Source organism: Silene latifolia, chromosome 10, assembly GCF_048544455.1.
Source record: "Silene latifolia isolate original U9 population chromosome 10, ASM4854445v1, whole genome shotgun sequence".
NCBI lineage: Eukaryota > Viridiplantae > Streptophyta > Magnoliopsida > Caryophyllales > Caryophyllaceae > Silene > Silene latifolia.
This window is the reverse complement of record NC_133535.1, coordinates 4477901-4491302: the sequence shown is the minus strand read 5'-3', so window position 1 is coordinate 4491302 and position 13402 is coordinate 4477901. Positions and strand designations below refer to the sequence as shown.

At 38.4% G+C, this 13402-nt stretch overlaps 1 protein-coding gene and 1 long non-coding RNA gene across 4 annotated transcripts in view; one reads left to right on the top strand and one right to left on the bottom strand.

The window, feature by feature from the left end:
* The first annotated feature begins 449 nt into the window (after positions 1-449).
* Positions 450-7019, top strand: LOC141604787 (uncharacterized). The gene is made up of 3 exons (XR_012526219.1): positions 450-672; positions 6708-6793; positions 6872-7019. It is a non-coding gene; the product is annotated as an uncharacterized LOC141604787 (long non-coding RNA).
* Positions 1071-13402, bottom strand: part of LOC141604783 (putative disease resistance protein RGA3) — a 34359-nt gene continuing 22027 nt past the window's right edge. The window contains exons 2-5 of one of the 3 annotated variants that reach the window (XR_012526217.1): positions 2883-6279; positions 1865-1956; positions 1465-1785; positions 1071-1332 (exon numbers count right to left, since the gene is read on the bottom strand). Coding sequence is in view for 1 of the 3 variants with exons in the window: in XM_074423280.1 (XP_074279381.1) it covers positions 2894-6279 (3386 nt within the window). In the remaining 2 variants the exon portion in view is untranslated. Of the gene's footprint in view, positions 1333-1464; positions 1786-1864; positions 1957-2472; positions 6280-13402 lie in introns of those variants that run through there. The other 2 variants (XR_012526216.1, XM_074423280.1) reach the window with 2 other exon arrangements.

Genomic DNA, 13402 nt, shown 5'->3' with positions numbered 1-13402 from the left:
TCTATTGTAATGCCACTAAATACACGTTTTGTTAGATAAAAAAAAAAATCATCAGGCGCGGATTTAGCCTTATGGATGTCTCATATAGTGTTGTGCACCGGTCCAAAACCGGTACCAAAATAGAAATCGACAAAAAATTTGGATTAGAATCGGTCGTGTTAGGAAACATTCCGGTCCAAGACGAACCGGTTGCACTAGATTATGTGATTATATGTCCACTCTTTCCAATTTGGTTCAAAAATTTCGGTATTGATTGATCGGATTAAAATATAATTTTAAGAGAAAAATCAAATAATGAAAATTTCGTTCCAAATCGGAAAAAATGGGTCCCAAAATCTTAGATATATTGAACCGGAGACCAAACCGTAATTTTAATTTTGATTCCGAACCAATGAATTCCAATTCAAATCGATCCATTTTTCCGGTCCAGACCGAATTTTACACACCCTTCCCTGAGTGGCTGAGTTACCCACAAGGCCACAAGGCCACAACTACACAAGTTTATTTAGAAAGTAAATAGTCAAATACATTTCCCTCAAAAATAAAATAAAATAAAATAAAATAAAATACTCTACCGACGCACCAAGTTCACCACCGGCCCAATCACTCCTGCAGGTCACCAGTCACCACTTCCGGCGTCGTTCACCGCCCCTTGAATCACTACTTTTACAGGTAATTATCTCTTTATTCATCAATCATCATCTTCGTCTTTCAAATTAGTAATTTAATTTGTGCTATTACGCCTCTCCGAAGTCTAATTCTAGATAAATTGTTTGGTTTTGATGATATTTAGAAGGTTAAGGTCAGTTTTTCTCTTTCAATTTCTTGGTAGCGAATCTCATGTTATTGATTATGTTATTTGATGGTAATTATAATTAATGATGGCGAGAACCTAAATAATGATGAATTCTAGATAAATCGTTTAGTTTTGATGATACGTATTAAGAATGCTAACATCAGTTTGAGAGCAATCAAACAACAAATCCCAAATAAGAGTAAATGTGAAGGACTCTTAATGTGTGCCCTTAGGGTAAATGTAAGAATCAACTCATTTATTCCATATTTAGTAAAATATTCCTTTAACTTTTTCTATATTTAGACTCTTAATCTGTGCGCTTGGGGCACACGTTAGAAAAACCCATACACAAAACATACAAAAGTAATTCTTTCTTATAAACACACACAAGAAATTTTAGTACAAATACGGAGAACTATCCAGCTATATATGAGGCACCCAAACCGAGCTACATGATACGGAGTAACTCACAACGCGACTCCCGTCAAGCTCGACAGAATGCAGCTACACCCACCTCCAACAATCTCTAACAATCCCTACAAAATAAAATAAAGAGATGAAATTTAAATCAGAATAAAAAGAACAAAATTTGGGAATACGTCTACGTGGAAATTAAAGAATTCGGAACAAGTATTTCAAATAAAAATTTGACGATGATATATACTTACGATTCACTTGATGTTTTGAATTGCCACAAAATTTATAGAATATCAATAAATGGGATATGCGAGATCTTGCTCCAATCAAAGCCAACATCTTTGACACAACTTTCAGAAAGGATTGGACACACCCAAATACGCAGTTTCCCTAATCGTGTCATCTGTAAGAAAACCTCCTTTGATGGTATATCTTTTAATTTCTTGCAATTTCCCAACCATAATTCCTCAAGAGATGAAATTTGTATCAGGATGACCAGCCATTCATGGACTTTATCCTTGTTCAGTGTTCTTCCAGTGCCGTGTAGCGGCGTTGATCAACCTTAGAAGAGACTTAATTATTGTGTATCAAATAGCATTATTGCAACGCAAAAAAGCGGTAAAAATATCATCATGTTAACTTTATTATTACCTTTACGCAGAATCACAATTTTTTGCACGAAAAACTATTGTTGTCGATGACATTACCGATGAAACATCAATCTTGCGCTCTTGTTCTTGCCCCTAAAAATATATGAAAACCAATAATTAGACCTTCAAATAAAAACATTTGGACAATAAATTATATAACCAAGCTTATAATATTTTAAAAAAAATGGAACGCATGAATGCATCAAAAAAACAATATGTAAATAGAATAATAAGATGGAGAATAATAAGTAAACATATGCATCATGAAAAATTCTTGTGTACTCCGGGAGTACGGTACTCCTTACACTCAAGCTATTAAAATATTCTATTTTGTAAATTGCTTTTGATGCATCATAAGGAGATTGATGCATGAATTTTATTTTTAGCACTATGAATTAGACGCATGAGAATTTTTTCTTTTATATATACAAAATAAATTATTCCTTCTAATTCCAATACAATACAAATTCCATAATTAAGATTAGAATATACTTTTATTATTATCTTTCAACAATATTTTTACAGTAAATCGCCAACAAATTTGAGTCCATGAAGGACTTGTGTTATGATAAACATTAGAATTAGAGTAACTCTTAAGCTCTCAACCGAAGGATATTTTTAAGAAAATATGTCGTGGGTATTTCCTAAATCTCGGACTCTCTATAATCGCTCGAAAAAAGTTTATTAATATAGATGGATATACATTGATGATTGATTCTATTTGATGGTAATAATTTAATTTACTTTATGAACCCTCTTCAAATAACTTCTATCAACCACATTTTTCCTTAATAATAGGGGTATTAAAGTCTCTTATAAATGGTTTTTACATTGTTTATTGTAAAAACGTTTTATATTTTAACTTACTCTAATAAAACTTCACAAGAAAAGATGGTGGGATAAGGTTATATTAAGTCAAACTCGACAAAATGCAGCAACTCAATTACAAACCCATAGTAAATCCTCACCCCTTTCAACACTCACCACTCACCCCCACATCCAGCATTTCATATACTTACCTAGTTACGATTCACATGATGTTTTGAATTGCCTCACCATCCATATAAATAGAGGGGATATGCGAGATCTTGGTCCAATCAGAGCCAACATCTTTGACACAATTTTCAGAAAGGATTGGACTCCCCCAAATACGCAGTTGCCTTAATCGTGTCATCTGTAAGAAAACCTCCTTTGATGGTATATCTTTCAATTTCTTGCATCTTATCAACCATAATTCCTCAAGAGATGAAAGACGACCCACCCATTCCGGAAGTTCTTCCAAGTCATCAAAGTTGCATATCCACAAAGATTTAATCTGAGTGAGAAGTTGAAGTTGTTCAGGTAGTGACTTGATATTTGGGCTTCCTTTCAAAAGTAAGGTACGGAGAGATTGATTTTGAAGAATGGGAGTCACATCAGAGAAGTATAATTCTTGTTCCTCTTCGTCACTGAACCCACCGGTTGTCAAATTCGTTAGGTTAGGAAGATGTACAACCGCCTTCAACATGGAAATCATCAACTTTATGGAATTTCCAGTTTTATATAGCTCTTTTAGACCCTTCAACTTGCTGAAATCTGGCGTTGGGCCCTTTATAGATGGACAGTCATCTATTGTGAGCGTCGCCAAAGACACGCATTTTTCCAAGCTGGTAGGGATATTACTTAGTGCTTCACATCTACGAAGGGAGAGCTTGCTTAGGGAAGTGAGTCCGTTGAAAAGATCATTTGGAAGAGAAGTAAGCGCAGGACAATCAATCACTTCTACTGTCTCAAGCTTCATGTTCACAGTTGGTGACGCTATTGAAAAGGATCGGATGCCAAGATTCTTTATCTGTAATTTCTTGAGGGATTGGGAATTCAGTGTAGGCAATGTTTCCAGCTCAGGACAACTTATAACTTGAAGAACCTCAAGACGAGGAAAAACATTTGTTGCATCTGCTGAGGGTGACAGGACACATGTCTTCAACGCTCCGCAACTAGAAATCTCAAGCTCTATCAGAGATGGAAATGATACATGATTGACACTGCTATTGCTGAAATCTGGTGTTGGACCCTCTATCGTGAACGTTGCTAAAGAAGCGCGTTTTTCACATCTACCAGTAAAGAGGTTGCTCAGGGAAGTAAGGGCAGGGCAAAAAGTCACAGTCATTCTCTTGAGAGGTGCATCGAACTGCAGCTCCCTGGGTATAGACACAAGCTTCTCACAGTTATCTATCTCCAGTGTCTCAAGCTTCAAGTTCACTTCAGGTGACAACATGGACAAGGGATTTTGTGTCTTAATCTCCAACGATTGGATGCCAACATTTGAAAGTTGTAGTGTTTTAAGGGATTGGAAATAATCCAAGGCGGGAAATTTTTCTAGCTCAGGACAATTTGTAAGTTTAATAACATCAAGAAGAGGAAATACAATTGTCTCTTCTCCTGTGGAGGGCAAGACCCATGTCTTCAGTGAATTAAATTTGGATATCTCAAGCTCTGTCAGAGATGGGAATGACACACGATGAACCTTGTTATTGCTCTCGTTCAGAGGAACAACATAGAAATCGCTACCTATACTTTCCACTTTGAGTCCACTCAAAACCAGATATTTTAGACAAGGTAGATGTCCTAGTGTAGGGAGCATCTCGCATCTACTGCAATTCAGTAACTTGAAAGATGTGAGATTTTTAAGCAACAACGGGGAACTTCCACCCTCGGACACAACTGCCATCGTCAGCATCCAGGAAGGAAACGTCGGACCAAAGAAGTTTTGTAATTCCAAAGATATTATGTTTGGGTGAGGTTGAAGGCCATCCAAAACATCTTCATCATAGCTCCCTCCGCTAATTTCCTCTCTTTCCTTCGCCCAAGCTAGGATTATATTTGAAACCTTGGCTTTTCCAGCAAGGTCAGCTTCCCTTGCATTCTCCTTAGTTTTCACAAGTTCTAGACCAGATATATGAATCTCTCCCATAAGCTTTTGCAAACCCCCTAATTCATTTATAGACCATCCATCATCATCATCATCATCACCACCACCCAAAGAAAGACGAGGTAAGGTGTGGATGTTAGTTAACTCTCGTAATCCTCTAGATGCGTGCATGAGAGTAGTTGTTGGGATATGAATTAAGTTAGTCAACCTATACAATATTGCTGGGAGGACCTTCATATGAGAACAGTCAAGAAGTCTGAGTGTTTGCAGAAGGTAAAGTTTCCCGATTGAATCTGGCAATGTTTCAATTGGATTATATGACAGACTGAGAAATCTGAGATGTTTAAGCAAACCAATGGAAGAAGGCAGCTCTTTTATGTCACAATCATCGACTGATAGAGTACGCAGGTACTTTGCATGGGTCAACACATTGTGTGGCAGTCCACTAGAAATTGTTCTCAGCTTCTTTAGTGTCTTTGTTATAGGAAGGTTGGATAGAGCTTCAACATCTTTCGTATCAATAACTAAATGGCGACAACTGTTAATTTTCTGATCATCTTTTGGTTTCCAGAACAACAAATCTTTCCCGGAAACATCCACAGCAAGATCGTAAACTAAATCGTGCATCTTATATCCCCGTACTTCACCCTTTACTTCATCTAGCAATGAATAATTCAGCAAAACCATTAGATACTTCTCGCCAATTTCCTCCATTGTCATGTTTTTAATTTCAGATCCATGAAGGAAACCCTGAGCCAACCAGATATACACCAACTCATCCTTCTGTACGATGTAATTTTTAAGACAAATAGTAGAACAGTAAGCAAAGCATTGCTTTAGAGAGGGATAAGGCAAATGGTTGAAGGTCAACCTTAGTGATGGGAGGATCTGGTTTTCATCATTTTGTGGCAAATCCCATATCTCACTTTTTTCTATTAACTCCCATTCACGTGGAAGCTGCTTCGATTGAAGTATACCTCCGATTGCTTTTATAGCTAAAGGGACGCCTTTACACTTCTCAACAATCTTTTTCCCAATTTCATCTAAAATTGAAAAATTTGGAGAAGTCCCACCCAGTGACACTCTCTGCTTTAAAAGAGCCCAACCTTCCTCTTCTGATAGTTCTCTCAACAAGTGTGTGTATACAGCTCGAGATCTCGTTGTGACTTCTATGAGACGAGTGGTGATTAAAATCAGACATCCTGGAAGTCCCCCGATCCTCTGCAATGCATTTTTCAAGGAACTCCACAACTCTTGATCTTTGCACCATACATCATCAAGGACAAGCAAATACTTTTTATTCTTCAAATTTTCTTGAAGTTTGTTTATGATTGCATCTATGTTGGACAAATCTCCTTTACTTGATGTAACATATTCAAGCATCTCATTCAGGATTCTCGGGATGCTGAAATTATCAGACACACTTATCCAAAGCTTTTTCTCAAAATGAGCATCGATATCCTTGCTGTCATATAGGCATCTTGCAAAGGTTGTCTTGCCAAGACCTATTACCGCGTATAGGATCAAACCAAATAGTCAGTCAAACAAAGTACCAAAATAAATACCAACTCAAAAAAATTATCTTCAACTTTTCATTATAATTTGTATTTTGATACGTTTTGTCGAGATTAACTCTCAATACCTCTAAAATTAGAATTTGTGATTTTCATTATTTGGGGACATATTTGTACTATGATACATTGATACGTTTTGTCGATTATACTATGTGATCATGTGATGTTGATTACATAGTGAGATAAACAATGGTGTCAATTTGAGTTTGTTGGATGTCGTAAATATCCTCTTACACTTTGTGATCCACCCTAAATTGCAAGAGTACTTGTGGATGCTAAATTAAAAACTAAGAGATAGATGGCTAATTACGATGGATGATAAACAATGGTGTCAATTTGATTTTTAAAATTTGTGGCAGAATACAACATTGAAGAATTAAGATGAATCTAATCATGTGAATCCGTGCAATGATGGAGCTTCAAGGTCGTTGAATCATTGATACCGGTATGTGTCGTCATTTCTTTCGATTCACCAGTTTAGATATGATGTTATTTTTTCTCATCTTTCTTTCTAGTTAACCAGTTAATTGAATAAAAGTTTGAAGGTAGACAAAACATCGTCGGTCAATCAGTGCCAAGCATATATAAATATGCCAACTTTTAATGCATTCTAACTCTTTGATTAATTGCTTGAACAAGAGTGAATTTTCATGACCGTTTAGGGGATTTACAGAATGATTTTCATTATCAGCCATTATTTTATACGTTTTTAATTTTTTTTAAGTTGGTCTAATACTCCAAGGATGATGCTAAAAATACATATTCTGTTTGGTTAGCATGTTACTCTGTATAAATCTTTTGTACAAGGTTTTGATTTTATGAAAAGTCTTTAATTTTAAGACGCTAGCTTCTTATAATACGGAGTATTAGAGAACAGGAATGATCGTGAGGTTACTTTCGGACTTTATAGACATTTGGTAAATTCAACATTCCATACGATTCTTTAATTGCTCTCAACCTATAGTTTCATGTTTTGATTTCAACATAAAAGAAATAATTAGTTAGTCTAATTTAAGACGGAGGTATCCGTCATCTATATTAAAACGCGCAAGTATTATACTCTAAAATCGAGTAGCTGCAAATATATCCACTAGAATTGCTGTTAATATTAATAACACATATCTACTGAGTTTTGCAAATGAGTATTAGTTTATATTCGGAATTATCAACCTGCCTTGAATCCATGATACGTGAGTACATGGTTTATGGCTTATTGTAAGGTAATTAGATGGTCGTTAGTTCAGAATTTGCAGCTTTTTTTATTTGTTTCAGTTTTTGGTAAATGAGTATTTACTTACCTTCTAAACTATATAAGCATGGTGGCTAGGTGTCACGGTCCGCTACTTTTGCCGGACCGTGGCGCGCACCCTTGCCCGTCTCAAGGCAAGATGCAAGCGACAAGGATCTTCGTACTAGTGAGGGATCGCCCACTAGCACGATACTCGGGGTGTGAGTCGGGATCCTAGTGTCGATCCCACAAACACGGCTTGTTTGTAAAGTGAAGGCAAAGAGTCGTTCACAACAAAGCAACAACAAGCAATACGAAGGCACAAGGTAGGAAGTAGATTTTCATTCACTAGTACTCCCTAAAGAGGGAAATTTGATTATTACATCCTGGTAGCAGAAGACATTGATTTTACAAGTTTAGTTCAGAATAGCGATATACCTATTTATGGAAACCTATTCTAAAACTACTAAGAAAATACTTACTACAAATGTACAAGGGAAATGAAATTACATAAGCGTAAATAAATCTAAGGGTTCAAGTGTGCGGATCGTCACACTCTCCCCCACCTAATCTGTTGCCGCCCTCGGCAACACAAAAAATCTTGAATGGTGCTTCAGTGAGACATCCTCGGTGAGCTCTGACTGTCCACGCAGTGTTGGGGATTGGCTTGTACAACTCGGCTTGAATGTGCGCTTCGTCCCAAACAATGACTGGCCTCTTCGTCCCTTCAAGGATAGGCCGGAGTTCCTTGACATAGAAGCTGCCGAACATCATGTTCTCCAAGTCCACCACGTGCTCCTTGTCTCTCGGGAAAGTCCACTTTGCCGCTGCTTGAAAAGTCCTCTCTCGGGATTCCTTCAAGTACTGGCCCAACGGACCTTCATCTTGTCTCTCGTCACTTCAACACCTGCATTCAAGGGAATGTGAGATCTCCAGGACGCCGAATCAGCATTTCGGCGCGGCCCCTTGATGGTACGGGGCCTTATCTCTTTGGGGTCGACCGACCCATGCAAACCAGGACGTCGATTCAAAGACATCGACGCGGCCCCTGATGGTACGAGGCCTTATCTCTTGGGTCGACTGACCCGCAAACCAGGACGTCGATTTAGCACATCGACGCGGCCCCCTGATGGTACGAGGCCTACTTCTTTGGGCATCTCGGCCCTCCTTGTCTACTCCTCGGTGAGGGGGTAGACTCTTCTTTCGTCCCCAGGCCACTTAGCATCGTAGTTAGCCTGGGTCTTGTTCGCCCTCGGCACCACCGAACCTTTAGGCATTCTCCAAGGTCGCATCCCTTGTTTCGGCGTCGGTATCACCCTCATAGCCGAAATTCGATGCTGCCCCTTGTCTTCGTCGCTGTCTACCGTCTTCACTACGATAGATCCCATTAGTAGCATCGATCCGTCACTCGGTTTCAATACCACCAATGCTTTCTGAGTACTAACTTGAAGTCGTCCAGCGGAACGGTGGTGAAGTCGAGCTCCCCTGCCCACTCACCCACTTGGACCGCGACCTTCTTAGCCACTCCTTGGACGCGTCTCATTTTCCCATTGACCGCTTTAGGCGGTGTTAGCATCCCATGAGAACTAGCCCCAACCGATCGCCTTCCTCTTTCGTAACAAAGTTGTGGGAGGCGCCCGAGTCGATCAAGGCTCGTGCTTGCTTCCCATTCACCATCAAGTCCACGTACATGAGCCCGTTGGATTTCTTGGCGGAGGAATCTTCGTACTTCCCCATCGCGCTGATCCTTTGAATTGAGCCCATTCGTGGTTGGTCTTCCCCATCACTCGAGTCTTCGTTACACTCTTGGTGATAGTCGGCCAACGCCCCATCAAGACGTTATTGAGCCCCTTTCGGCATCTTCTTGAACATGGCATTGAACTCCGCGTTGTTCGGACAATCGGCCATCTTGTGAGGACCCTTGCACACAAAACACGCGAACGGTCTCTTCGTAGTAGAAGCAGTAGAGTTTTCCGCCTTCGAAGACGAGCTTGAGGGCGAGTTTGTAGTGCTCGCCAATTGGGCTAGACTTCCTTGTGAGCGGAACCGACTGTTCCCAACCGAAATGGCGCTGTTTTGTGGCCTTTGTCCATTGTACCCACTTTGTGACACACCAGTATTCCCCGTTGGTGCCACAACTCTTGGTGCCTCTCGTTCCCCATGAAAGTCGAGCAGGCGCTCCGCGGCCGATATGGCCGAAGACAGAGTTTTGGGATTCTGCCTCATGACCTCCTGTTGTGCCCACCTCTTCAACCCGTCAATGAATTCGAATGTCCTATCCGTCTCGGACATTTCGCTAATCTCGAGCATGCACGCCGAGAATTCTCTCACATATTCCCGGATTGATTTGGTGTGCTTGATTTCCTTCAACTTCTTCCGAGCAACAAACTCCGTGTTCTCGGGGTAGAAGTGATCCTTCAAGATCCTCTTGAAGTCGGCCCACGATGTCACCGTAATCGTGCCCGCATCGATTTCCTTGTACCTAGCCCTCCACCACATCTTGGCATCGTCGACTAGATACATGCTTGTCGTGACAACTTCCGCGTCTTCGTCGAGCCCACTTACTCGGAAGTATTGCTCCATATCGAAGATAAAGTTATCGACCGCTTTCGAATCCCTCGCCCCATCGTAGGCACGAGGTGGAGGTGCCTTCACCTTATGGCTCCCCAAAGATTTCCCGTCATTGGCCACTGCTTTCACGAGCGTGGCACACGTGTTCTCTAACATCTCAACCTTTCGATGTAGATGATTGATCTCTTCCTCCCGATCGTCGGGGATCGCACCACTGATCGCTTGGATGCGGGTGTCCATCCCGTCCACCTTCGTCTCAAGGTCACAAACCGTCTTTTGCAACTCCTCGAGGCTCGCAGCCATCCGCATAACGATGTCCTCGAGTTTGGGAAGCTTGACGTCGATTGTGTCCTCTAAGGCATCCACTCGGTCCTCGATTGTTTCGCCCATTTTCTCGATATCGATGAACAAATGCGGCGTGCAGAAACCCATCCGAAGACCGGGCTCTGATACCAAATGTCACGGTCCGCTACTTTTGCCGGACCGTGGCGCGCACCCTTGCCCGTCTCAAGGCAAGATGCAAGCGACAAGGATCTTCGTACTAGTGAGGGATCGCCCACTAGCACGATACTCGGGGTGTGAGTCGGGATCCTAGTGTCGATCCCACAAACACGGCTTGTTAGTAAAGTGAAGGCAAAGAGTCGTTCACAACAAAGCAACAACAAGCAATACGAAGGCACAAGGTAGGAAGTAGATTTTCATTCACTAGTACTCCCTAAAGAGGGAAATTTGATTATTACATCCTGGTAGCAGGAGACATTGATTTTACAAAGACATTGATTTTACAAGTTTAGTTCAGAATAGCGATATACCTATTTATGGAAACCTATTCTAAAACTACTAAGAAAATACTTATTACAAATGTACAAGGGAAATGAAATTACATAAGCGTAAATAAATCTAAGGGTTCAAGTGTGCGGATCGTCACACTAGGGATGACAACGGAATCCAGATACTGTCCAGATCCTGAGATCCAGATCCTACGGAGCGGATATGGATCGCAATATCTACTGAGTTTTTGCCAAGGCTTCGTATATTTTGGCCCATTAGGTAAAACTATTTTTCTTAGCCAGTCCATGTCTTGACCAAACTCGAAAATGATCACCTCTAATTGAATGTTATGAAAGCTTATTCGTATGGGAGATTAAACATCTATATTAATAAATATTATACTATATAATAATTTAGATGTACTATGTATGCATGTTCATTAACACGGACATACATAGAGTAGCAATATTTTTACAAGCTACTATCAAAAGTCAATTACATTCTCTTTCCCGTCTAAGCCTCCACCCCGTATAACACGCAAGTCTCATTATAGAGCCTACCACTAATCACATGGCCACTAGATATTATGAACTAATTTACTAATTCAGCCAATTAACCCTAATCAATCCAAAAATCGTTTTTTCTTTAGCGTATTTTGTATGCGGTATTTCTTTCACATGGTTCATCATAGTTGCTATAATTTACGGCTTAATGAATCAGATTTAGTGATTTACCATGTGTCTACATATTATATTTACGAATCAAAAGAAGTAAATAGTAAGCTTTCTATTTGACTTTACTTTGTTTTTAAATCATATTTTGACTATACTTTTTTTTATATGTATGCTAATCATATTTGTTGAAAATTTCAAAATGTATACTCCTTATACTTTGAAAGACCTTATGATGACGAGTAAAATATTTTGATTCTAATGGTATTTTATATATTTTTCTACACACGTAATACTACTTTACCAAATTCCATTCGTCAACTAACCAAATTAATCATCACTAGATCTGTTATACGGTTTGGGTCAGGAAACGGGTGAGACATACGGGTCGGATCATACGGGCTACGATCGAATTAGGGCCAGAATACGGGTCAAAAAATAGGTTTCAACGCCATTTTTTACCATTTTTTTAATTGAAAAAATACTTTAAAAAAAATTTAGACATATTTGATATTAATGTTTTAATCATATTAAATTGATATATTAATTATATTGACATAATAATAGAAGTTAAGTTATTTTAATAACTATTTTATTATTAAAGGTTACAAAAATTGTATAATATTGATTTTTTAGCTATGTTTGTAATTCAAAGTAAAAAAACTAATTATTTTTTAATTATTATTTCAAATATAATATATAAATATAAATATTTTAATAAAATTCTCGATTAACGTGTCATTTCGAGCCGAATAGGTAGTGTGTCGAGATTTTTCGCGCCTTGACCCTAGAAAAAGGGTCAAGCGGATCGGATTTTTGTGCCGGGTTAGAAAGATGTACTCCGGTCCCTCCATTCAACTTTTATCACTCTAATTTAATACTCCCTCCTATTCTACATAACTCTCCCTTTTCATGGAAATAAGGATTGTTGTGGGGTAAAGTGATTAAAATAAGATAAAGTATGAGTATTATGGGGTATTGTTGTGGGGTGGGGTGATTAAAATAAGTATAAATGTTTGCCAAATAAGGAAATAGGGAGAGTATTGTAAATAGACGAAAAAGGAAATAGGGAGAATTATTTAGAATAGGAGGGAGTATAATACTTCTCACATATATTTCAGAAGTGGGGTGATACAAGTTGAATGGAGGGAGTACTCACTATGATCCTCAAAATAATTTATACTAATTCAAACACAACAAATATTAAGAATGACAAGATCACTTGAATATATCCATTTATAGTAATTGGAGAGAATGATTAGCTTTAGGCATTTGATGTTATAGCAGTGTTATAATGTTATTTTTTAATTCTCTATATTACGATGTTGTTAACTTGATTTATATAAAAACATCCAACTATACAATATCAGAAGTATAAAATTTTAAAACTTAATTTTATATACGGATTTTCTAACATGTGCCCTTAGGGCACATGATAATAATCTAATTAGTGAAATATTATTGTGAATATTTCATGATAAATTAGAATTGAAACTCATATTTACCATATTTAGTGTAATAATCTTGAAAATCTTCCCCTATTTAGCTTATTATCATGTGCCCTAAAGGCACATGTTAGAAAAACCCGTTTATATATTATTTATATTTATATATGTCCGTGCGATTTTGCATGGGTCCTAAGCGTATATTAGATATTGTAACAGCCACATGAATCTTATTTAGTGTGTGTTTGATCTAACTTTTAAAAGTTTTTTTTGGTTAAAAAATACAAATTGGGCACACACATCATTTTCTAAAAAGTTAAAAGTAGTTTTTTAAAAACTCAAAAACCATTTTTTTGTCCTTAAAAATA